Source organism: Aptenodytes patagonicus, chromosome 4, assembly GCF_965638725.1.
Source record: "Aptenodytes patagonicus chromosome 4, bAptPat1.pri.cur, whole genome shotgun sequence".
NCBI classification, from domain to species: domain Eukaryota; kingdom Metazoa; phylum Chordata; class Aves; order Sphenisciformes; family Spheniscidae; genus Aptenodytes; species Aptenodytes patagonicus.
The window spans coordinates 10,560,238-10,587,478 of NC_134952.1; the positions used below are offsets into that span (position 1 = coordinate 10,560,238).

Sequence of the window (27,241 nt, forward strand, 5' to 3'; positions counted from 1 at the left end):
AGTAATTGTCTTAGATTTTAGTTTTCCACCACCATACTTGCACTTTTAAAAATATTTATCGCCCTTCAAAATTTCAGAAGAGGAAGAATAATTTTTAGATTTTTAAAAACATTTTAAAATTAAAAAAAAGGGTTTTAGTTGGTTTTTTTTTAATATAAATGCAAGTGGTGTTATTCAAGGGTTACATAACCAAGAAATACTTGACCAAATATTGTTTTGGTTTTCCATGTTTCAGTGCACAGTATGAAGATTTGGTTGTTTTTTCCTTTAATGAAAAAAAGTATTTTTCTGACTAGAGGAGCTAATACTTGAAATAGCTTTCTGTATTATAATAAATAATAAAAATAAGCCTTTTTACTGATTGCTGATTCTTTCCACAAACAGATTCTGTTCAGTCCAATGGATTATCATACAGACGGGAATCACAAGGCTCCATGTCATCAACTGCTAGTCTTGACTTGGTAATGGCCAGCTCTTAATAATGAAGAAGTGGGGAAGCAGTGAAAACAGTGAATTACTAATTTTCTAAGTAGTCTGAAGTAATTTGTTTGAAGTAATACTTTGAGAAAGGGTCTTGAAGTGATACAGTTAGAGGGCATGATGTAATATTAAGCAGGTTTAGAATACTAGAAATGTAATAGAGGTTGTGTTCATATATTGCTTCTTATTTCGTCCTTGTAACAGAAAGATATCCTTTGCATCTTGTCTGTCTTCAGGCACCAGTAAACTTACAGAATAAAAATCACTGAAGATGCTGTGATTTCTAACCATCAGGTTCTAGCTTCGCAGTGTAAAACTAATGAAATGCAAAATTAAAACAGTATTAATAATAGAACATAAATATAATACTTTAAATTTATTTTAACTACGTTGATATGGAAGAAGAATATAAAAAAGGAAATTTTTCAAAGTTTTTTTGTAGTCTTGATATCACTCTAGTAGACTAAATTCTAGCAACTATGTCATTTTGCCTATGCTACAAATATTGATCAGGGAAGCAAGCATGGCAGTCATGTTTATTTCTGTTGCAGAAGTCTTATCTTAAGAAAACGCAAAGCCTCCCTAAAGCAACAACCCCTCTTTTCTCTCCCACTCCAACTGATTAAGTCAGAAAGTTACTGTTATTTGGATGAGCAGCAGCAAGTTAGAGAAGAGAAAAAGCACGATGAGTACCCTGAAAGACTGTTGAAAACAGTATTTTTGTAGTGTCCTTTTAACTTATAAGTGAGCTTTTTGTTAAATTTTCAAAGATACTTTTGATATTTTGTTGTAGTGTTACTGTTCTACTGTTACTGTAGAATAAAGGTTAATGCTGTGCCCTTTAGCCTTAACCCATAACATTGTACTTCTTGTTTCCTTTAATTAAAAAGAAAGCATGGTCATTAAGTGAATTATTTTAAAATTTTAATTTCTCTGTGGTGTATTTGTATGTGTAGCATTCAGATTATGTTAAAAGAAGAGGAAATTTTGTTTGAGGAACCTGATGTTTAAAGGTGTTCCTCATCACTTAAATGTTGATTCATAATGTGCCAATGGTATTTCTTACATCATCAGGTTGTTATTGAGTATAGACACTTAACTATTTGGAAACTAAATAAGATTTTATTTACTTGTTACACTTTTTGATTAGGAGTTCTGTTCTATAGTTTGAGAATCTTGTAACTGGTTTTACACACTCGCTGTCTAAAGCTTCATCTGTTCTTGAAATACATTTAGATTTGTGCAGTGCTGTTATTTTTATCTAAACAGTGTTTTTCAGGATTTAAATTTATCTGATATTTGTGATATTTGGAAGGATTTCTAAACTGTAAACATGGTAGAAAGTATGCTTCTTGGCTTGGTTTGATTTGTACAGACTCTAAAAGTTTATGCATATTCCTAATTTTCCCATTGGACACTGACTTTTCTTTCTTTCTCCTGTCAAGTCTGAAGCCTCAAGATTACCTGCATTTGTACCAGATAAAGAGAAATCCTCCAAATACTGCTGTATAAACCTTCCGGATGGTTCGTCCAGCAAAATGGCTGTTAAATCCGGATTCTCTATCAAAGAGGTGCTATCTGGGCTCTGCGAGAAACATGGCATTAACATAGCTGCGGTGGACCTTTTTTTAGTTGGAGGTGATAAGGTATTGCATATTCCTGTGCTTTTTTTAAAGCGTTTTCATACTCATTTTACTAATAAGGAATTCTGTTCTCTCAATAGTAACACGTATCTCCTGGTTCTACCTATAGCTTTACATTGGCAATGCTAGTTAATTGAAGGAGAATTTTAGTGAAACTAGAACTGGTGGAGTGCTGTGGTTGTCGTATCCACATTACAGAAAGCAGAAGAGAGCTTATGACAAGGATTTCCTTATAATAATAAGTTAATTTAGGTATCTAGTCTGTGTAGTTTGTCCAGGGGAATGGTTAGATTGTACTTAATTGAAAGTATCCACAAAGAAAACAAATGTGTTGTGGTAGATGGTACTTCATTAAAGCAAAGAAACATAATGACATTCAGTTGTTCAGAGGTGAAATGAGATGAATTCATGCTAGAATTAAGGTACATGTTTTAATATTGAGGAAAATTTCCAAGACAGCAGTCTATGTTGGTGGGGGGTGATGGCTCTTATTCCAACAGAAGTATCTCCAATTCAAAGAGAAGCTGTGGATGTGAAACCTTTGTTGTCTTAAATTTGTGCTTATGATCAATCTAGATGGTTACAGTGACAAAAATCAACGAATGTGCATAGTTATGTGCCTGTTCTTTTAAAGCTTTTAATGACTGTTAACTTGCATATTTTCTAATGCATCATTCTATGTAGTAATTTATTTAAGCAGAAGGACCTAGGCTTGTTTTAAAACACCGAGTTCCTGAATACCTGCTGACTCCAGTGGAAGCTGAAGTTTGGTCGTTGTGTCACAACTAGCCAAAATAAAATACACTTTAATCATGTGGTGTATTATAAATGAATATCCACTAGAATACATACAACCTATATTAATAATTTTCTGAGTTATCTGAAAAAATTTTTTAACCACTCAGTTGTTCTTTTTTACATATTTTAAAATTAATTTTCTCTCTCTTCTTTTGTTCCTAACATGTGCTCTGTAGCCACTTGTATTGCATCAAGACAGTAGCATCCTGGAGTCTCGGGACCTACGTTTAGAAAAACGCACTTTATTTCGGTAAGAGTCAAAAATACTGTCTTCTGGCATTTTCCACCCCATTTTCCATTTTACTTTTTGTAAGTGCACTAAAGTATACTGTCAGTTACCCATGCAGCAAAACAGTAGTTAATGCAGAAAAGAATTTGTCTGAATCCAGTAAAAAAAATCCAGTTAGCCATGCAATGCAACATCTTAGATTGTAATCCAGAATCCAGCATTAGGGGATCTAAAGTTCCCATTCATTGTACAGGCGCATTAGAAGAAATAGGCCTTAGTATCAAGCAAGAGTCTGACGTGAAGAAGGAAGGTGACCTAACGTTTGTAACTGAAAATGATTGACTTCCACGTCTTGCAGTTAACTCACAGTTTGAGTTTCTATTAAAGTAAAAGTCCATTTTTACTTTAGATTGCAGTAACACTTAGGCAAGAGAGACACATTTATCATGGGGATTCTCTGAGTTACACAAGTGCCTAAGTTAGATATCCTGCCTACGTTTAGGCACTGATATCCCTTAAATTTAAAGCCAGCTGCTAAGTGCTTCCTCTACAGGTAATGATGAGATTGGGGTACCTCTAAAAAGGTAATTCAGGTGAGGGCAACCAGGGTAAGGATCGGTGGGAGAAATGTGGGCCTACAGGAACATTTCAAACTGAGTAGAGCAGCACCTGGTGAGTCTTAAATGCTGCAAGAGGAAGGTTTCTGGGTTGCTGTCTTGGATACAGGTGGGATTTTGATGCCAATGTTCCAGTTTAGGGACATTTAAATATTATTACCATGTCTAACTGCTCAAGCTGAAGCAGTTGTGAACAAGCATAAAGGACAGATCTGCACGCCCAGAGGGACCTTCCATATCAGGTAGAGACATGTTTAGTAGGTTGAAGCAGCACAAGAATGAGATGGAAGTTGAGCTGCAAGTCTCCTAGTATAATCCTAAATGCAACAATAAAAAAAAATAGGCCTTTAAGATTAAATGGATATATTTATTGATTGCATGTTCCCATTCAGTTAGATCCGTAATTATGTGCCTAACTGGCAGATTACAGTAAGACTAATTGTATAAATATAAGTTCATCTGAGTATAGATTTATAACCCTGAATCTTAAACAAGTCAATGTTATAATATTATTATTAATATGGGTATAATATAATTCAGTACATTATATATTTAGTATTATGTAGTACTATTTTATAGTATACAGTTTTTTCAAAATCATCTGTTTCTGTTTTTTTTCCAAAATGCCAGAAAATGTTTTAGTCTTCCTAAATTCTAAAAATCCAAACTAGTGCTATGGAAACTCCTGAAAAAATTAATTCAGGAAAAAGTCATGAAATAGAATGTTTGTGTTACGTTATTGATTTGTGCTTTTGAAGTGAATAAAATTTATTTTGTCAGGCATTCTTCATTTTGGCTTTATATTATTTTTCTTCAGGAAGTAGGGCAAGTTTCTATTTAAGAGTACTTCAGATTAATGAATATGGTATAGCATATTCAATTTTGAAATTGAGATTGAGCAGTCTTTTATTAGGTGTGAGTTTGCTGAGTTTCCAAATTAAAAAGGAACTTTAAGTAGGCAGTACCATATGTTCCTTGTGTGTTAATTAAACTTGTAGAAATGTTCTACATTATTTCCTTCTGTGGGTAGACACTGTGTAAACAAAAATACTCAGATATTTGGAATATTTTCAGGCATAAGACAAATACTACGTGGATATACTTGGTTACCTGAATGTCTGCCACTTCTGTGTCAATTGCCAGTTAATGATTAAAATTGATCATTTTTATTTAGTAGCTGTTGTATTCTCAGAAAATATGAAAGACAAAGTTTCAGTTATTCAGGTTTCTTGCGGAAGGGAAAAGTCAGTAAGACTAAACATCTTGTATTTAAGTAATTTGTGTGAGAGAAAAGATGGGGTTTATGTTTAATCGTGACTGACAAAATCACTAATAATTTTCATTTCTTCTGATGATGTACATTTCTTCCGATAGTTTTGTTAGTAATAAGCCTGCCCTTGTTTTCATACTATAGTGCCATTATAGTCAAATGTGGCTGTTATGGAGGAATCAGGAGACAGATGAAGAGCATTTAAAAAAAAAATAGGCACAGTTCTGTGCAGGGAAATAGACATAAATGGAATAGTTATTTGGGTTTTAAAATTTTTTTCTTATTTCATTGCTTTTTTGCTATTTTGATGAAATGATATAAAAGTGCATAGTGGACTCTGAAGAGGGCTGTCTTTATCCTTTAAATTCCAACTCAATTGCTTTTACAGCTTTTGCATGTAAGTTTCTCTTACAGCAATTTTTTTGTGATATGGTGGCATCTAGCCAGAAATAAGCATCATCTGCAATTTCACTGTATTTGCTCCTGTGCTTAAAAATAAAAATAAAAATTCCTGTCCAAGCCCATCTCAAGTAATTGAATAGGACATTGTGAGTCTCTCTTGTGGAAGTGGGAAGAAGTATTTTTCTTGCATCCAAAGCTACAGTACAGGCATGGAGTCACTTTGGACGCACTACTGGACCAGAATGGTCAGAGCAATCTCACTGTAAAGATGAAAGTGCTATGGAATGTATTTAACTGGTCTGAGGATCACCATGCAATTAGGTTGGCTCATGCCTTCGCTCAGCTCTGGCGAGTGAAACAGTGGAAGTTTTATTTGTATTAAAAGTGCTTTATACCTTCAGGTTAGGATAGATTTGTGCTAGTGAAGTTTCGGGGTTACTGTCTATAAACTAGTATAACCTTGCTGTACGTTGGATTTTATATAATTTGTACAATTTGTTTATTGGAATATTTAATCATTAATCTTACAATTAATGTGTTTCAGGCTGGATCTTGTTCCAATCAATCGATCAGTTGGTTTGAAGGCTAAGCCCACCAAACCAGTAACAGAGGTCTTAAGGCCTGTGGTTGCAAAATATGGTTTAAATCTTAATGAACTTGTGGCAAGACTAGTAAGTATCTTTTGATGTAATTCAAGCTGCAGTATTTTTTGTCTGGAGATTATATAATAGTCCCTGAAATTATTTCTATCCTTATAATTAGGCATTAAAATCTGTATTTATAGCTACATGTTGAAGTGAAAATGCATAGTAGTCATAACCATTATGCTTAATAGTAACTACCTCAAAGCTTTAGTCTGCATCTGTTTTATATTCTCCTTCAGAATAAATCCAACATCCTAAATAATAGAGCCTGAACTTAGCTTCTTCCGGAGCTCAACTTTTCTCATTACTAGCCAGGGAAAGTTGATTGAGATTAGTTAAAGCTATCGTTCCTTTATCCTGGGAATCATGAAAGTTGCCCCAAATCCCCTAGCAGAAAATCTCTGCGAAAGCAGACTGACTCAACTTCTCTACTACTAAACACTTGGCTAGCATTTTCTGTATTCTATTATGATAGAATATCAAGGAATGGAAAGTTACTGTTGTGGTATTTCTAGAATGTATACTGTCTTGGCTGAACCAGTCCATGTTTTTAAAATAACTGGAAAACATGTTGGTATAAAGATAACTTCATTTAATAAAATCACAAAATTAACAAAGTACAACCAATTTAGAATATAAAATAATCTCAAACTTCCTCTGAAAAATATGATTTGCTGAACATACACACTAATGGTCCTGGAGTATTTGTGCACACTTGCAAATTGGATGTTTTTTTTCTCCTTGTGTCTTCCCCAAATACCATTCTCCTCATAAATGGGCTACACTCATTGTAATCAAGGTAGTTTTACACAAATGGAATAAACATTTTTAAAATGGTAGAAGAAAGATATATTGAGGCCACACTGAAATGTAAAAATGCTTTGCTCGTTTTCTTTCAAAAAATGTCAGACTGCATAAATTGGTTCTGAAAACAGCTTTTTCTCTATTATATACAAACTGTGATCCGACTTTAGAATGGTGAGCAGGAACCACTTGATCTTGGTGTCCCTATATCTAATCTGGATGGTCAGCGAGTTGTTCTAGATGAAAAAGAGCCAACAAAGGGTAGAGGTAAGTTGGCATAAAAGCTTTTATTTATGATGTCAAGTCAGTTTCATAAACCCTGACTTTGGTTAGTTTCTTCTGTTGATGCAAAGGTGAGGTAAATGTGATTAGATTTGGATATGTCACGTGTAGCATATATTCTTTTTAACTAAAAAGGAGTGCAGTTTCTAAAGATTGAAGGTTAAATTCATCTGTTGATACCAAGTACTTTACTGTTGCTGTAAGAAATTTTGCACTAGTAATACATGAATACTTTACTTGCACTCAGCCATAGATACACACACAGAGTTAAGGACATAGTGCCCAGTAATAATAATGTGAATAAACTGCCAAATAACTTCTGTGAATTTGGCAATTAATTCAAAAGAAACATTCTGTATAAGTAAAACAGATGTAGTTTTGTGCAGCAGCTATATATACTGCTATGATAACCCCCTTCTTTAACATGAGAAAGTAGCAGAGCCTACATCTCCAGTTTTAAGTGATGATTTCTGGAGATCATACTAAAAAGGATATAATTTGTGATTTCCCCGGACAAAATAATTTGAAAGATAGAAGTTGATCAACTGAACAGCTGACAATCTTTTGGCACAATTAACACGCTAGATTAATGTAAGCAGCCTTGAGAGTAAAGGGTCAGTTTCATTAGGAGACCTTGTCATAGATATAGAACACTTAGTTTTAAAAATGAAATTAGATGCGGTTAAATTAAATTGACTTAGAGCAGAGATCCTCTTTGAGGAAGAACTAGGAGACTAAAGATGGAGGTATTGAGGAGAATCAGCTTTGTCATTTTTCTAGGAAACGGAACCAATTGTCATTTTGAAAAAAGATACCAATCTAAATACTCTACAGATAATTAGGTAAAGATTACAAGTAAAACTGTAATCCTGTGTGCTGCCAGCTGCTATAAAAGCCTAAATCATAAAGGATCATTCTAGCAGTAGGCTGATTCTGTGGCAATATACCAGTGAAAAAGGGCCATGATTCTGTGTTTGCAGCTCAGTCTTCAGTTAGTATATTTGTTGTAGGCAGATGTAATTTGAAGGAGCCATTTAGTTACTTAGAAGTAGACAAGGAGGATATGGCAATGTCTAGAAAACAATTGATGCACGAAACAGGTTGGAAAAGATTCAACATGACCTTTCAATGGTCTTTTCTGCTCAATTTTTTTTCTTGTTTAAATTCTAAATTTGAGAATTACAAACTGAATTATTAGCTGAGATTTTAAAAGCTATTTGATCTAAATCAACTGAAAATTTAGGAGAACTTAAAGGAAACTTTAGCATCTTTAAACTTTAGAAGTATTGCCAGAATTAGGAAAATCTGAAGGTAAGAGGGAGATTCTGGTAGGTTTTGACTGAAAAGTATCAAGCATATCAACTGTGCTGACTCTTAATTTTCTGAGTACATCTTTGAGAAATTTTAAAGCAAAAAATCTGTTTTGTGCATCATTGTCACTTAAATATTACTTGTTTGGGAAATTATAAATTTGTAGTTACAGAAGGTATGTTTATGTTCAGTGTTTACAGATAAACAAAAAGGTGCATCAGTAAAACAGAGTGCAACTGTAACTACTTCAAGAAATCAAGTATCTACTGTAAGTCTTCTGCAATGATTTTTGTCCCTTAGATCACCTTTTGTTTCCTTCTGGAATTCTGTACTAAAAGCTGCATTCATCCATGATTTTGAATCAGCCAAATTATGTAACTAGATTGAGTATAGCTATAATTCATCTGATATTTTTCCACTGTCAACAGCATTTATATGTGAGAACTTTGTCTTCATGATAAATCAAATAGCTCTTTCACTGTGTTGTATTTGTTGTTTTCTGTTTAATTGGCTTATCTATATTTGAAAATGATTGAATTACTGTGAAATTCAGAGCCCCTTTCTGTAATGTGAATTCTTCAGAGTAAACAATATTCTATTTATTTACACATTTTTGGGAAGTATTATGGCAAATATTCTTTGCAATAATCAAGATTAAACTAAAACCTTTGTTATGGTGGTGTTAGAGAAATGTGTTTTCAAAATAACTTTTTTATTCACTTAGACCGTATTATGTACACAATGATATAGCCTAAATGTAAGCAGTACCTTAACTTTCCTTCTAATGCAGGGAGAGGGAAGAACTCTAGGAAAGTCTAATTCTATCAAAATGAAAGGCGAAAATGGAAAAAATGCTAGGGAAGTCCGGCTGTCAAAGAGAGAAGACTCTATTGCAAAGATTGGGAAAAAAAAATGTCAGAAAATAAATTTGGATGAAGCAGAGGGTATGTGAACTTTATGTATTAACATAAGTAGTCTTAGAAAAATGAGAATTTTGTATCTGTGTAGGAAAAGGTACCATGTGTTTAATACTGCATTGTGAAAATCATAGTCATGATCCTTATATTTTTGTTTGATACTGTGTTTGAATTGTAAAGTTTTTGAAGCTGAAGGTAAAATTTTAAGAATACCTAAAGATAGATGTAGGTGCCTAGTGGGATTTTCAAAAGTGAAAGCTACCTAATTCCAGGTAAAATAAAAAGGAATTAGTTACTCGGTGGCAGCTGAATATCCCATTTGATACCCTTTTCAAGCCATGTAGGAGCTTGCCTTTCTGCTCACCTTTACATAGGAGTCTTTAACTCACTGAAAGGCATTCTGCACCATGGTGTAGACCCTAACTTATGCAGGTAAGAATTTTTGAAAAATTTATGCTAAAGTCTGTGACAGTCAGGGCAGTACAATCTGATGACTCTGGAGGAGCTGTGATAGGCAAGAGTAAAAGCTTAGTTTACATTCAGTAACTGCTCTGAAAAGGTGGTTAGAAGTAGAAATAAGCAAAGAGTTTATTGGTAATCTTGTATATTGAGTCCTATTTTTACCTTCAATTACATCTTAATAGTTTTGGTGACATCATTGGAAAAGAACTCATAAGAGAATTTGCTTTCTTATAGAAAGATGTCCATGGGAGAGAGAGGCATAAAAACAGTGTAGCAGTAGAAACCTTGACATACCACCCTGTGCCATAGGGCATTGACTGAAGCAATTACCAATCTTGTCAGCCCTACATGTTCCTCCCTATTTTCCCAAGTAGAAAAAAATCAGAGGACATATTTTACCCACAGATTAAAATTTACTGCTGATGTTACCTAATATGCATATCCAAAACCTGGTTATGCACAGTTATACAGCAAATGAATGTTCATCTGTGAATTAATGTCCACTGACTGGAAAGGAAAAAAAATGCTGTGACTAAAACTTTTATTACAAAATAGATGTTTGTTAATATAAGTGTTATTACAAAATATTAGTGCATTTTAAATTATTTTCTGTTGCTTACTATTTTGTTAACTTGTTTTCCATATTTTAATATTTTCATTTTTCTTCCTAGGGCTGAGTAAAACATTAACATAATTTGAAAACTTCAGAATTCGAGGCTTTCACATTTTATTTTGAATTTTGTGACATTTGTCCAAGTTTGGAAAATACGTACCAAATGTTGTAGACTGTTTTTTAATGAACAAAAACCACAAAACCTGTTCTATGAAGTTTGAAATTTCAAAAAGGAACATTTTTGTATGACATATTTCAGAAATGTTGCATGTTTTAATATGCATACCGCCATTTTGCAAAACTTTGGCAATAAGAAGCATTTTGAAGCTTCCATCTTGGCTACATTCAGATTTTATGGCATTTGACAAAGCATGTTAAAAAGGCATTTTTACAAATATATTGCAAAGCCTGCCAAATACAAATAGAGGATTAGGAACAAGGTCATACAAGTGCAAGTGTATGACTTCATATTATGCTAAGTTAAAACTGATACTAACATTCTGTGCTTTATTTTGTAATGGCTTTTGCTTCAAACAATATTCGTAAGCTGGGTTGAAACTATTGATTTTAATTCATCTGTTGGAGATGGCCTTTTTAAGCATCTTTAGTATTCCGTAGTCTCAATGCTCTCTTCTTGAAAAATTAGGACATGCAGAGACCCTATATTAAGAGTTACATATTTTTATATGTTTTGTACCAAAGAGTTTGTTTATTGTTGTGATGCTTCTTTTTTGAGGGGTGGTATAATTCTTGGCTTATGATTGATAAGTTTCTTGTTGCCAAGTTTTGAGACTTTCTAGAACAGTGGTGATTTACTATGAGTATTATTTATATATAGAAACATATTAAACCATTGGACATCATTAAGGACACGATCAGAGAATCACTTCTAATTGTGTTAAAAACTCTATAAAAAAAGCTGCCCCATTGCTTTTAGTAATGGCTCCTTTGATGGTTATTGACTACCTATATGCTACTGATTCATTGCAGCGCAAAGTAAAATGGGGTTACTTAAATCATCATCTGATCATGCCCTGTGATGATAACATCCTGGATTAAAACTACACCATGAATTGAATTTAAACTGTGATAAAATATTATTAAACTGAGAGAAATTCAACATAACATAACAAGGAAGTTTGCAACATTTTGAATCTTTGAACTTTCAAATGGCATGGCTATTTTTGAGTTAAGATGGGTAAAAACCATCCAGAATATAAAAATGTGCACCCATTGTCAGTAAGACCAGAGCCTTGTTTTGTATAAAGAATTAAAAAAATCCTGTGTGTGTGTACAGATTTATTAACTGCATAAAACAGAAGATGTGTTCAAGGCTCAGTGAATTGCAGCTGTTCTAAACTGCAAAACTCTTACAATAGCAATCCTGATGGTCTTAATTATAGTGATGCTAGCGAACATTGCTGCAATTGAAAAAGTTCCTAATTAACATGGGATCTTATTTCAAGGCAGCATTGAAAGAATTGAAGATCTTCATGGAAAATAAATGTGCTGAAAATTTACGTTTTAATGACATTGCACTTTCTGACAAAAACTTGTCAATTTTGGGTTTTTCCCCAATAGAATTTTTTGAACTCATATCCAAAGCTCAAAGTAACAGAGCAGATGACCAACGTGGACTGCTAAGGAAAGAAGACCTTATTCTTCCTGACTTTCTTCGTTTACCGCCCACTGGACCAGAACCATCCTCATCTACTCCCGCAGGCCCTAAGGGCCTCAACAAGCGAGTTTCAAAAAATGATGGCAAGGATGGATGTACATCACCGAGTGGAAAACAGGAGTCCGTGCAAAACTTAAATGAAAATTCAGTTAAGAAAATGGGTTACTCAGAAAATAAACATAAATCTGCTTTGACAGCACTCCACAGTCAGAAGACTTTCAGTGTTCCTTTTAATACTGCATTGTCTCCAATTCCGCATGCACAGGATAACAATGCAACAATATGGAAAAGGCAGTCAAGAGAATTACAAGATGAAGGCATACAGATGGTAGATGATGAGAATGTGGCAGACTTGACTCTTGTGGCTGAAGGAGATATTAGTAGCCCTAACAGCACTTTGCTACCACCGCCACCACCAACGCCACCGTCAGACATCAGTAAGCTCACAGAAGCCAACTATCCACCCCCAACTCCTTTTGCAGGTAATCAGGAAAAATCTGGATATCAAAGATCCAATTCAGGTATTTCTAGATTTTAATAGTCTTTCCTTTCATGTAAAACTACTTTTCCTTGGCACTGTTGATCAGTATTTGGCACCCATTAAAACAAGAAAGAAAATTCTCTCTGCACCTTAATTTTTTTACAGGGAAAAAAAAATATTTTCATTGCCTTAGTCTGTGCTAACTGTAATATTTCTGGTTGCCTTTAACAATATACTTTTGTTTCGATTTGGCATGTGGCCAAAAATGGACACATGCAGACAAACCTTTAAAATACATCCATATGCTATAATTGTCTCATTCTTTACCCTAGGAGTACAAAACAGGATATCAGCATTTTGAGCTGCATAACACTGTTGTGTTCCAGATTTTCTGATCCATTTGTCATAATGAGATACATGATTAGGGTTTGGAAGTTTAAGTGCTTTAGCAGGAACCCTAATTATGTGTTGAACATTGCAGTACTGTTTACGATTAAAATTTGAAATGGATAAACCTTAATTTAAAAAATATTTCTCTAATAAATTAGACATTTGTGACTAAAAATAAAAATGTTAGTTTTTTTTAACCCATACTTTGCTACACAGAGAAATAGATTGCATCTATCGCACTTTCTCCCAGAATATTCACATGTGAAATAGCTCTTGCTATTAGATAATTTTAAAGAAAATAGGTAACATTTTTTAGGATGTAAGTTTCATGGTCTGGCAATATCACAGAGCAATATTAGCCCAAGGCTGAAGTATGGAATTTCTTTATAAACACAGACTCTAATAATTGCTGTTACCAGAAACGAGAGTTTGAAGACAATGGGTGTTGTGATATTGACGTTTTACAGTCATTGTACTGTACATTTTAATGTAAAATATAAGAAGAGGTATCTATGTGCTACATTTATTTTTGATGTTTCACAAACATATGGTGCCATAATTTGTATGATCACATTTCTTTGTGATGTGGGAATATACATTTTAATTATTTATCTTTTTACACAGAGTATTTGATACTGTTCTTTATCTGTATGGTTGATGATTTGTAAATACTTCTTTGGTTGTTGGATGCTTATAAATTGCAATGCAAATTATTTCGTCCTCTTGGTATTTTAAAAACAAATTCCTTTATTAGTAGTATTTGAGAAATGTTCTATAAGTGCTACCACTTAATTTCTGAAACTGAGTATTGAACAGACTTGTAACCAGTGCCTACAAATAACAAAACCACAAAATGTACTTCAGACATATTGATGTGTATATGCAGAGATTTGTGTTTGTGTCTTTCTGATAATATGACAAGTGTACAACATAGGTATCAATTTGCATATTTTTCAGTGAGAACTGTTAAAAAAACCATTTGCACTTAAAAAAAACTTCATGAATTTACAATATTTTAATGCATGCCGTACATTTCTGTGTAACCACTGAACTGTAGCTTTCCCTTTCCCACTTTCTACTTTTTACTTTGTAGAAATCTTTGTGTAGTTTTCACATGTATTTTGTACCTTTGTTCTCTCAGGAGTAATAAATTCTAGACCTAGTTACGCAAACTGGTTTTAAGCTTTGATTTTCTTCATTATTTAAAAACAGTTCTTTCAGTCCTGGATTAAGAATTCTGATTGAAATTATCTTCTAATAACAAACAGATTAATAGATATGAACTAGTAATTACCATGAGACAAAGTCGACAAATGTTATATTTGTTAATAATCTAGATATCAAAGGGCAAATGCTGTCCTGAGATGCTGATGGGTCACATGTGAAATCCATAGCATTGACATGTGCACCAGAAGGCAGATAAGACAGGAGATTTGAATGAGTCATAACAGGAACTCCTGAAAGGAGAGTCTCTTCTGTCTTTGGGTTCTTGGGCTAAACTTTATATTCATTACTTTCTTTCTTATTTTAAACTAAAGCAGTTCTTCCCTGGTCTTTAAGAAATGAACTGGTGATCTCAGTTCATTTGATGTGGAGTAACCCATATAACAACCTCTTTATTTGGTACTCTTGGGTAAGAAATGAAGGGTGGATGGGTGCTGGAGACCATGCTACCCTTTTCATTCTGAGAGATGGGTCCTACATAACAGTACTGTGAAGCCTAATTAAAAAAAAAAAGATACTGCAGAGAGGCTTGTGGTGCTGTTACCTAGGTCTCGTTGTGTTCTGGGGGCTGAAAATGTAGTTTTTCCAAAAGTCACTGTGTTCCCACGTAGTCGTGGGCCTCCATGAAAGAAGATCAAGCAATTGAAAGTCCTGTAGCAGTTCCCCTTTTAAAATTATTCAGACTTTTCCACACCAAATAACTAATATCCTACATATTGAATTATTTTATTTTTTTTTTTTACAGATTTTAATTTTCATGTATTCCAACTGGTCTACTCTATTTTCACTGGTGATTGTGTTTTATTTTTCTGTCAGTCACCTATGAGAGACCTTTAAGTAATCAAGCAAAATAATTTTGCAAAACAAATCTAAAAATCTTAGTTTCTCTTAGTTTTGTGACAAACCAGGTTTTATCTGTTTTTTTGAGGAATAACAAAAACCTAAAAGAAAGATGTAAAAAGCTACAACCTTATTGCATACACTAACTCTATTCTACACTCCTCTCACAGTACACTACTATTTTATGGGAACTGTATTCTACAAAAGAACGGTGATTTTATGGAAAAAGTGTGGGCTGAAACAAAACTTTTCTATTTTCATGATTTCATGGAGTTTGCATGGAAAGACTATTCAAGATGTACAGTAATTATAATAAAGACTGCTGGGAACTATCTCCAGTCAATAATTGATATTTCAAAGGACTAAATCATTAATAATGGTTGCTTTTTTAAGTGCTTTAATGGTTCTCCATTCATAATCTCCTATTAATGGAAAATGCATTTCTGATTGGTTTATTGAATTAAAATGGGATAAAAAGAAAAATAATGACTACATAATTTAAAGTCATCTATAATCTTGGCTTTAAATTGGTATAAAGGCAGATGACATGTATGCTTACACTATGCATTGGGCTTTTATACATTGGGTTTATATATGCTGGGGAAAGGGCTGGGGGGGATGAAGTAGTCCCTCACGTTCTGCAGGGGGCAATTCTCTAACCGCAGACTGATGTAGCAAAGTCAGGCCAATATCCATCCCTGTAACGGGGAACTCAAGGTTTTTTTCATTTGAAGGTCTAGAAAGCAAAATATGAATAATGGAAAACAGCAAAATGAGGTTTGCGTCACTCGGAGCTTTTGAGAATTTTTCAAACACGGATCTTAACTTTCTTAAATAAGTGAAATGTTTTTATACTGTAGTAATATTTAGCTATGAAATACATATCAAATCAGTTTGCAATACAAGAATCATTACTGATTCTAGTTGCATTACTCATCAGGAAGAAAATATCTTTATTTTTGAATAAGCCTGCTAGTTCTGGCAAATTTCCCACTTTAAAAATCACTGGTTTCTGGCATCTGAACACTAATTCTGAAATGCGCTTACTTCATGTCTCTACATATAATGGTGGTGGTACCCATCTGTGGAAGAAATAACTTAATTATTGTGTGGTGTAATTGGCTTGAAGTGATGCATTCACTTTTGAAAGTGTTAAAATACTGATTTAATCTCTCTGGGGTTTTTTGGGGGGTTTTGGGGTTTTTTTTGTTTTTTTTGTTTTTAAATTGCATGGTATAGCCTAGGTACTTTGAATGTTGTCCAGTTTTTCCCAGGGGGTAAGGCACATTCGTTGCCCAAGTGAAAAATAGCTGTCGTGGGGAGAGGCAGTCTTTCAAACCTTTAGTTCCCTCAAGAGCTGTGAATATCAGGCCAGAGGCCCTGCACTAGATGATTTATTCAGCAATATTCCACTGGGGCCAGTGAGTTGTTCACTGTGATTGTTGCCTCTACTACAAAGTAGGTGGGCATTTAGTCTTCGTGGCAATTGGGCTTTTTTCAGGGAGTACCGTTTCTTCCTTAGACAGGACAATTTGCAGCAGTCCAGACTGAAGGTGCACAGACTGTAGATTTGATTCCATCAAATTGTTCTTCCTTCTGTTATTACAAAAATTACCTTTTTCTTTTTTTTTTTTGCATTTAGCATGAGGAATATTCTTAAAATGAAATTACAATTACAGCCAATGGAATTATTGCCCACCAAGTAAGAAGGTATTTTTCTGAGTAGCTGTATAGACTGGATCCAGCAATTCAGTCGAATAAAGAGTTTATTCAAAACTCCCTTTTAATATGTATGTAATGTCATTGGTTAGGACAGGGAGCCAGCTAGGGAAAATAAAAGCACGGTGAACTCTCTGGAATTATACTTGACTAATAAGGCTATGGAAGATAAAGGGTAAATTTAGACTACATAAACATTTACTTAATTTGTTCTGAAGATACCGCTTTGTTTCTGAAACAGATGGGCAATGGTATTCTCAAAATAAACTTGCTTCTTTTCTTATTGGAAAGAATTCTTTCAGAAATGGGATAGTTAGTACCAGTGCTGGGATTTTTTTGCTTTGAAAGATAAATTATGCAGAAATAAAATGTAGGGTGGACTCTCAGAGCCTGGGGCTGGCTATTGTTCCCAAAGACAAGAAAAAAAAATCCCAACGGCTCTTTTTTATTGTTCACAGAGAGGACTCAGTACGCTGCAACGAAGGAATAGAGATCAGATAACATCAGTGGTATTTCTGTGACTTTCACTTTTTGGCTACTAAACTTTTCAGTTATAAGGGTAACGAATTCCAAGTGCAATAAACTTTGTGATAGTTAAGGAGATTAAAAACGATCATGCGTATATCTTCAAAAATTCAAAATAAAGCTTTATTTTTGTAATAAACTATAATATTGTATGTAATTAATATTTTACATAATCCCTTAATTCACGTGGCATATTTTAGAGAAAATCCAGTGGTGTTTCCTATGTAAATCAAGATAGCCATGCAAATGAAAACATAAATGAAATAAAAATTTAAGAAAAGGAAGGGATTATGACTAAAAGATGTAAAAATAATACCAATCATTATTTTTAACAAAGGCTCTTGTCCTGCAGTTAATTATATCCTACTGGTTCTGTGTAATTTTATAGAAGATAATTGGATTCTGGATCAATATAAAGAAGTACTCATGGGGATCCGGTAATACTAAGGCCAGAATCTGTTAATCCTCTTTTAATCAGAGCGTGATTAAATGGGAGAATTACATGTAGTACATGACTGAGATCAATAATAAACAAAGGAGAAGGAGTTACGTTAAGAGTAGACAACCGGGAAGCGAGGAAGGCCTTGAGGGATAATTATTTGAAATGTACGCTTTTTTCAATCAAGCAGCAAGATACACACCTTAGAGAGAATTACAAATTCTATCACTGACTAGGTAAAATGTTAGAAAAATTACAACTGCTCTTCGCACCAAATGCACACAGGCTAAAGCCGGATCTATTCAAACGCATGATTTACATTTGGACGATGAAAGGGACTTAGCTGAATTATTCGTTGAAATGTAACTGGTAGCCCTGCTAAACCACATTTTAGAATTTCTTAATTGAAAAATAACATAATGAATGGCACATTAAATTAAAACTGATTAAAGTAATTCAATCCACTATTTCCCAACATACTACTCTCCGCAATAATTGAACCTGCTGTTACTGACGGAAAAGCAAAACCAATGTTAACAATAAATGCTGGAAGATCAAACCGAGGGCTGAATACTTTCAGACCATTGCAGAGATGTTTTGCAATGTTTTGTCATGCCTATTGCCTGGAAAATATTCAAAAATTATTTCAATTTTAGCAGCGGAGAAACAGAAAGCTTAAGCAAATTGGCCAGCGTTATTGAGGGCATGCATGTCGCTTTGGATCAAAATTCAGAATTTCTTATTTTCTTTCTTCTCGGACTGTTGCTGGCTTTTAAGTGATGCTGTGCGCAGTTCCCTTCAGCAGCTGTTGTAGCCATGTGTATAGCAGGTCACTGCCCGCAGCAAACACAGTTTGCAGTGTTTCCTTTTTTGATTATATATGCCACTGGTGAGCGGTAGTAGTCACACCAGCTCCCTCTTCTATGTAATATTCAGAACTTGTCTTTCCAAATAATGTTTTGTGCTTTGTTCTTCTTGCGAATGCTTTTGAGATGAGCGCAATGAAAGAATTTCTATCCGCCCTGTGTTTCTAAACTTAATGCTGCAAATGTATTCCAGAAATTCCCAGGACAAAAGTAAATAGACTGGTAATGCAGAGTATTGCTGCTTTGTAGAATAATCCATTTCCTAGCTTGATGCCCTCATTGTTACTGAGGCATTGTTACTGTCAGATTTCAAGGCCCTGAGCATATGCTGCAGTTCGTGTTTCATCATGCAAGTGAAATACAGCATATAAAGTCAAATTTCCTTTGAAAAGATTTAGCATAAACTGTAGGTAGGAACCTTTTATTAAATCCTCTTTCTCCTCGGTGTTGTATCAGTTAAGAGGTAAAAGGAAGGAAACTTTTGAAGGGAATTTAACCTGCAGAATTCTAAATCTTAAATGTAAAGTATCCTTTTCCCATCGGAAGCATAAATCACTTTGTAAACTTAAAAAAAAATAAATGGTTACAGAACTAAGAGTACCTCAGCCAGCGTGGAAGTCATTTATCCACCACTTAAAAGAATCCACATCTGGGAAGCCTAAAATTTTGAAGTACCATTTCACAACAGTTTAGGACAGGAAGGGAGAAGTGTCTTTCCCAGAGTGAAACTGCCAGATTACATGTGTCTTCAGGAGAAAGAGTTACTCATACTGAAATACTTCCAAGACATTGAAGTGAACACCACTGCAGAAGTGACCATCGCAAAGCTCCTTTTTTTTATAGTCTCATGTAAAAAAAATGCTCTCTCAGCCAGCATGTTATCACCTTAGGACAGGTTGTTATATGGAATCAGAGATGAGAACAGTATCTGCCTAATCTCCCGCATTAAAGAATATGCCAGTCTATGAATTTGGGGGCTGAAAATGACTGATTGCATTTGGAGGTGGTATATGCCCGTAAATAACCAATTCCAGGAGTTCCTGAAAACTTTGGTGATTTCTTTTCACAAGAGTTATAAGTATTCTTTGAGCAGATTCTTACCTGCTGTAAGTCAGCACAAAATCGTTAAACTAGAGCTCATTGCTTTTAACTGAATATCTGATCCTCTCTGACGTGAAGAAGTTGAATGCCTGGGATCAATGCTATAGAAGTCAGCAGGGTAGTATTGTTACCTTTCAGTAGAACTGAGAGCCATCCAAATAGTAAATGGTTTTTGTCAAGAACAGTAGGGTTTTAGCAAAGGTAGAATGCTAAGTGAAACACTGAATCTACACGGAAGAGGTGTCTGTCTGTATGGAAATGGTGGTGGGAAAATTATGGAATAGAATTTAACGTTCTGTCATGTATGAAATCTACTAAGTATGGACTTTCAAATACAGAGCTCACCTCTTACAGTGAAACTTAATAAACACCTGTTTGCTTTTATACAAAAAGAGAAATATGGTGTGAACGGAACTATATCGAGTATTGATCACTTAAAAATAAAGGTGCTGAATTTCAGATCGGATCTAAATTATGCTTTAACAAGTGAATCATAACTAAAATTAGCGCATTGAAAATAAATGGATCTAATAATTATGGTATAGAAATAATATCATTGCAAGATGTTGTGGGTGGACCTTTAAATCCCAAGCACCTGCACTGAGTTACGGTTATTTGATCCTATCATCTACATTTGACAGTTAGTGCTGTTCCTGAAATTTCTAGGTTTTTTGTAACCTTGTCTTTGCCTGGAATTTGGCCAAATGCTCCCTTGGTCCTAAACTACTTGGAAGACAATTGGTCTTCTAATATCTTGCTTAGATCTTACTTAGAGCTTGAGAAATATTTTATACGGAAGAACAAAAATTCCCTTTGTCTTCCTCTGTGAAGTCACTTTTCCATAATCATAATGTTAAATTCAGAGAGCTTGAGAATAATACACAAAATCAAAATTTCAGAAGAAGAGAAATATTGGTAAAGGAAATCAGGAGATCAGCCAAAACACCGTCTGATCTTTTACCTTTTGAAAAATGCAGTCCAGTATAGCTAGCCTTCTAAGCAGTCATTTAGCTGTGAGTCTGTAAAATCTCCAGTTTAAAGACAGAAGATGACATGCATCATCCCATCTTTAAACCAGCTGGAACATATTAATGGGATCAGATGCACAAGAAAATTCCCTTAGAGCTGCGTGGAATGCTTAGCAGGGGAGCCGAAGATTACCAATAGGCATGATTATGCTATTCCAGTCTGTTTGGAAATCAATCTGTGCAACTACTGCTCTAAGCACTGCCTTCCTTTCCCTTCTGAAGTTAGGTAGGACATTTGACAGATTAGATTCAGGAAAACGTGATACCATTCCTGACATGCTTTATGCAAGGCAAAGCAATCCGCAGAGATACCCGTGGACGTTTTCATCACTTCAGTGCAAGAATATGTGAAGAGAAATTTTGTCTGTGAAAGCTCTCTGCACCTTAGATGGTGCCCTGCATAGCTAAGTTTGCTCAGGTATTTGTTACTCAAAAAGAGAGTGAGAAGGAGACCGGTGCAGAAGTGTTGTAGGCATCATTTAAGCCTCATTATAAAGCTCCACTGAGTACATGCAAGTCTTGAGTCTATTTTAAAACTTGTGGGATACATTTATACACAAGCTGTTTTTGGGAATCTCTCCTACTATTTGTGCTAAATAGCCTTGCTTCATAAATGCTTTGTTTTTAAAAATGAGGAAAAAAAAGCACATTAAAATATTTTTTCAATGTAGTGCTACTCTTGAAATCATCTTCCTCTTTGGTGTAGATGAGCCAAGATATTTTCTACCCTGCCAGGAAAAGATAAATCACCTTCACAGTATCATCTCTTAGTAATTCCATATTCTTTTGAACCAGTATTTTAGATAAGACCTTCTCTGTTACTGGCCTGCCTCTAGTAGTAATTTATTAGATGCTTCAGAGGGATTGCTCCTGAGAAGGGCATTAATAGAAAAAACTGCCCATAGTACAGATTTATTCCTCTTCAGATGGGCTTATGTCTTGTGAAGCCTGAGAGCTAACATTGACCTTATTTTTGCTTTGTTCCTATTAGACAACTTGCAAGCCCAGTGGCTCTGTGTGGTGACTCAGTGACACCATAATTCCAAGGCTTAATAGCATGTCTTATATGTAGCTGTAGAAAGACTTAGCAATCAAATAAATACAGCAATACTTAGACCTTCCATAGCGTTCCTCAGCAGGAGTTTCCAGCTCTTTCATCTGTTGTACCCTGTTAATGCAGGTTCTGTCTTTTGACTGTGGAAAGTCTTACAGCTTAGTTCAAGTCAACAGAGCTATGAGACCTTACACCACCATCAAAGTTGTTTCTTTACATTACATTTAGTAGAAGGATGTATTCTCAATACTAGGACAACTGGATGACTTATGCTGTGTCAATGCAAACTATTTGGTGTAATTTATCATTAGTATGGCTTTTTTGAAATTAGTATCTCTTTTAAACCAACATGAAAGGAGAACCAGAGACTTCCTTAAAGGGCATAGAATAGTAGATTAAAAAGATCAAGAGTACAATTCAGTACATTCATGTTAAGATAAACATTTTAGAATAGAGGAATAGCATTTTACACCACAGCCATGTAAACAGCGGTTAAAATTAAGCCAATGTCTGGCTGCAGTAGGAAGATGTAAACATGAAGCGTAATATAGTCCCATTAAATGTTAGCTGTAATTTGGTAGGCTGGAGTCGTGCTGGGCTAACAGGGCTGAGAAAGCTTTCTGCCGTCTCTCTGCTATTGCTCAGCCGATTTGTTTGGAGTTTGATCTAATTCCTCTGGATGTGAAAAAAGGCAAGCATTACTGATGTGGAATATCCACATTGTTAATGTGGGGCTGCACTGTAGCTAAAGCACTAAAATAATATTGCACTAGCTGGATTTTTAACTTATTTTCATTAAATAGAAAGCTTTAACCCTTGAGGAGACCCTGGAGTGATTGGATTGAAACAGTATGAAATTGCTTTTTTTGTCCTTTTCGTTTGCATTTTTCCCCTTCTTTGTATCAAAAAGTTCTTGATTACAATGATTATACATTGAAATTTATTTTTCTTGCAATAAACACTATACACATCACTTTATGGAACAAACACAAATAAGATTTCAAAGCCAGCTATGGGATTTAACCACACAAGTCTCATGGGATTGGTGTGGCTAAATGTGCTAGTCAGACACTTGTGTGTACTGCGGCAAAAAGTTTAAAAATGGTTTAGGTAAGGCATGTTGGACAAGATGGTATCTTTTAAAAGACCAGCTGGTATACGGGGAAAAAAAAAAATTAAATATGAAATGGAAGCCCTTACTCAGGTCTGCCTTTGTGCCTTGAAAGTTTTTCTATTTTTTTTCTTGGGTACCAGTTGGTCTAATAAAAGCAGTTCTCTCTCCCTGCAAATTTTGCCCCTTTTTATATCATTACGGTGGGGGCACCTCAACTACAGAAATCGTGCTGATAACTGTGGTGTGAATCAGGCAATCAGCTCATTCTTCATCCTTCCCTTCTTGTTGCCTGTTGAAACAGGCAAAACGGCTTTACCTGCATTGCTTTAACAAGTGCCTAGCAGTTTGCAGTATCACACCTAACGCAAAACTACCTTTTGGGGAGCTCAAGGTTTTAATCTAGGGTTAACTTGGGATAGTAAAGACTCTGTGTGAGTAGTTTTAGAGAACAGGCCCAAATCCTAACAACTGTGATTTTAGAAGCACTGTACCAAAAAGAAACTTCAACGTTAAAAAAATCACACGTAACTCAGGTGTTTCTTGAATGTTTAAAGCCCTTCAGCAGATTAAGTTATTTCTTTTCTTCTTGTCCTGTAAACTGTGGCCCATAATTGCTTGGTTGCAGCTCAGGGCAGTGAACTTCTACTTCAAATCATCCTTCCTTAGTCTGCTAGAGAATTAAACTCTAGCCAAGTAAAAATAATATCTCAGCAGGGACCTGGTACTGGAGGCCAGTTCAAGTCAAAGAACTTCTCCCGTTCTGCCCCGCTGGAAGCTCTGTATTCTCCTCCTTCACCTTTGGGTTTGCTGGTGCGGGAGGCTTTGTTCTAGAGGTGTACAAATTTATCCTAAGTAGTTATTTTTAATGGAGTCTTTTTAAAAACTCTGAAAAATGCTAAATTAAGACAGATAGATGTTAACATTTTATATTAATCTTTGAGATCTACTGTTTAGTTACCTGCTTGGTACACCAATAAGTCTTCTTGATGGGGCAGAGGAATATCCCAGCTGACTATCTACCATTATGACCTCAGAGGAGGTTGCAATATTGAAAACTGCTACAACCAGAAGATACATAACTCTCCTGTTTTGTGTTTTTTGTTTTTAATTCTTCTGTTAGGTGCAAACCACAGAAAGAAAAAAAATTCACAAGGGACCTCAGGCAACTCTTGTGAGCAAACCTCTCACAAAGCGAAGACCAGCAGAAGCTTTAATCCTTCCGGAGAGAACCCCAGCACGGAGCTCCCTGTAAACAGGATCATCGATGTGGACGGAGTCAAACTGGAAGACACTAGCACACGCTCCTGTGACGATTCCGAAGGGAACCTCAGCTTTGAAGGTTACATCTCTGAACTGAGGTCTTGCCAAGGGAGGATGAGGACTGGAGTTTATAGGACATCAGACCTTCCATCTCTGATTGCTGTCAAGAGTGAGAAGAATAAGGGCACTGAGAATCAGTATAAAGCTACTTTTGTTTAAATCTCTGTTTTTAATTAAGAGTTCTGGTATTTTTGCTTGGCATCAGCAGCAACGGAGATATGCCTTAGAGACATGTTTCTACAAGTTATAAGTTGTTTTCTGTACCCGTTGCCTTCAATGAACCTGCCAGACTGTCTCTTCTGATATGAGTTAGAACCTGTAGAATGAAAAAATAGTATTTCAACGAAAGTATTGAGCTATTTGTTTTTGTTCTCTTACCGTTTCTATATCATTTTCCCTGGGATGATTCCATTGCACAATGCAATTAAAATTATTATTTCCACCTCTACCCTTCTTGTCTTTAATAAAGACAAACTCACTTTAAATTCCCCTATCCAAACTTTTTATTTAAGATAATTTCACTTTAATCTTCTAATGTTTTTTCTTGGTCTTCAGGATTCCCTGTGTGTCCGTAGACTGTTGAAGTGGAAGTAAAATCAGTTACCGGTGTAAAAAGATTAGGATTATTTTCTTAATATCTTGCTATCTGTCTCGTAACATTTGGGAAGAGGTCTAGGTGGAGTTCAGTCTTGTCTAATGCATTGCCTGGATGGATATGCGCAATGAGACCGTCGTTATACGAGCAGTAAGAAGCAAAAAAAAAAGCTGTGAATTTCCTGTGCTAGGAATAATAGCTGCTCCCGTAGCCAACACTGGTGACATTTCCGTACCAGAAATGTATATACTAATTACATAGTGGTGGGAGGGTCATCCAGGTCCCTCCTCGTCACTGCTCTCGGTGTCTTTTAGCTTTGGGGGAAAGCGGATTTTGTTATTGCTCTTTCAGTAAGTGGTTAAGTACCCCTCACTCTTCTTGTTGTTGATTCTAGTTTCAGTTAACCTTCTAGCCTTGGGCGGAGTTTTGAGAAAGAAAAGATACTTAATACTACTGAACATGTTGCTTTTGCCACCCGCTCCTTTTCCTCCTTTCCCATTTCTTCAGAAGAGGTTATGAGTCTGGACAAGCAAAAGGGTACACGAAGGAATGAGAGCGTTGGACCTCTGCTCATCAATGTGAAACAATATTGAGTGTATATATGGAGACCTTCTGGTGGTTCACTCCTTTGAAATTCTTGTGAGACTCAAAATGTCATATTGTATAGCTCCTAGACTGCAGATCCACACAGGCAGTAAGTCTAAAGCGTTACAGTAATTATTCATTAACTTTTTCTTTGGTCCTTCTTACTAAAGCCTACCAAGACTTGTGAATTTTCTGAATAGCTGAGAATACTAGAGGCAGTCACTCAGTTTCTTAAACTCAAATCTGTAAGATGAGAAAGAAGTACATATGATTTTACAACAGTAAAGTAAGATTCCTAAAGCTTAAGAGTTTTACATCAAATACTCCAGTGATATAAATGGACACAGCACCCATTAGCTTTAATACTTTAATTCTTTGCTGCTGATGAGTGATTTTGCTCTTGATATTGAGGAAAACACTTGTTAACATTAGGCGCAACTCAGTGTGTGACTGAATGAGGTTATATGCTATGAAAATAGCTGTTCCTTTAAAAACTTTCAAGATTAAAACCAATTCGAGAATCATGCTAAAATCATAGTGGTGTAACGATCCTAGAGACTTGGGGAAACACAGCGGGCAGCAACCGAGATCAGAACTAGGAGTGAGTGAACAGGCTTGGAAACTGAGGTAACTGGGTACCACACTGCAATGGACCGTGCTGTTAAAATACATCCACAGCACAGCGCGTGCAGTCTGGCTTTGCAAGCACTCAGACTGTACCTGTGCTGAGGATAAAGGGGGAAAGCTTCTATACTGATCCATAGGATATGTTGTTTTGTATTGTACTATATATCACCTGTGTGGGACACAACGTAACAAAACAGTCACAGCCCAACGATGTGAAAATATTTAAGTATCTATGTATTTTTAAAGTATTTTTCCCATGTTTATTTCTTTTCTTTTTTTGGTAGTATTTTGCTAATAATTGCCCATGATAGGATATTTCTTTGCACAGATAAATGGCCGCAATTTTTTCCTAACTTCCGGAAAATTAATAGCTTTGTTCTAATCAAGACCAACATTACACCAGTCAAACTAGAGAGCGGGCTTTTTGACCTGGGATACGCTTTGCACTTTTTGTGTGTCTTGGAAAATAAAATCCTAACATCATACAGGTAAAAGCTTGAAAATTCACATACAATCACTACAGTCTTTATTAATCTCTGATCAGTATTTTAGATGAAACAAGGTTGCTTATCTTACATCGTGCAAGTGAGCTTAAGTGACTTTTAGTGAGCAATACAGAATTCTTCAGCTGGAAAAAGAGACAGCTGAGGGGAGGTAGAATAAAGTCTGAAAAACCTCGAGTGCCATGGAAAGGGTGGGTAGGGGTTGACTATCACACTCTTTTCTAATACAAGAATCAGGGGCCATCAGATGAAGCTAGTAGAAGCCAGGTTCAAATCAAAAAGCTGGTTCTTCACCTTCTCCTGTTTTCTTTCTACAAGCTGCTGTGCTCAGAAAAAAAGCAAACAAAACTGCTGTTTTTAAATTCTGAGTGCAGCAAACTGGATTTGACTGTATCAAGGATTCAAAGGGAATTTGACAGCATGGGAGAGTCAAGCTGTGTGCAGGAAAATGAAGGATGTGAAAGAACAGAGTTTTCTTTAACATAGGGAAAAATCTTGGCACAATGCCTGGAAATCCTGCAAACAAAGGGACGTGGAAAAAAATGTTCCTCCCCGTGCTGCACTGTTATGCCAGTTATTGGCATGTTGTTTAAAAGAATGACTTCTTAGCTACGACTCACAGAAATTCATTCCTTAGACTTAGAAATAATTAATAATAGTAGCTCTCCTATTCTATATCT

At 35.3% G+C, this 27,241-nt stretch overlaps 1 protein-coding gene across 6 annotated transcripts in view; it reads left to right on the forward strand.

The window, feature by feature from the left end:
- The window catches only part of RGS12 (regulator of G protein signaling 12), an 88,202-nt gene extending 63,447 nt beyond the window's left edge, over positions 1 to 24,755 (forward strand). For 3 of the 6 annotated variants that reach the window (XM_076335855.1, XM_076335856.1, XM_076335854.1), the window contains 9 exons: positions 385 to 461; positions 1,926 to 2,126; positions 3,098 to 3,171; positions 5,984 to 6,110; positions 7,058 to 7,154; positions 8,672 to 8,748; positions 9,271 to 9,424; positions 12,054 to 12,671; positions 24,052 to 24,754. In XM_076335855.1, the coding sequence (XP_076191970.1) occupies positions 385 to 461; positions 1,926 to 2,126; positions 3,098 to 3,171; positions 5,984 to 6,110; positions 7,058 to 7,154; positions 8,672 to 8,748; positions 9,271 to 9,424; positions 12,054 to 12,671; positions 24,052 to 24,410 (1,784 nt within the window). In that variant the 3' untranslated portion in view covers positions 24,411 to 24,754. Of the gene's footprint in view, positions 1 to 384; positions 462 to 1,925; positions 2,127 to 3,097; positions 3,172 to 5,983; positions 6,111 to 7,057; positions 7,155 to 8,671; positions 8,749 to 9,270; positions 9,425 to 10,530; positions 11,920 to 12,053; positions 12,672 to 24,051 lie in introns of those variants that run through there. The other 3 variants (XM_076335851.1, XM_076335852.1, XM_076335853.1) reach the window with 3 other exon arrangements.
- The last annotated feature ends 2,486 nt before the right edge of the window (positions 24,756 to 27,241 follow it).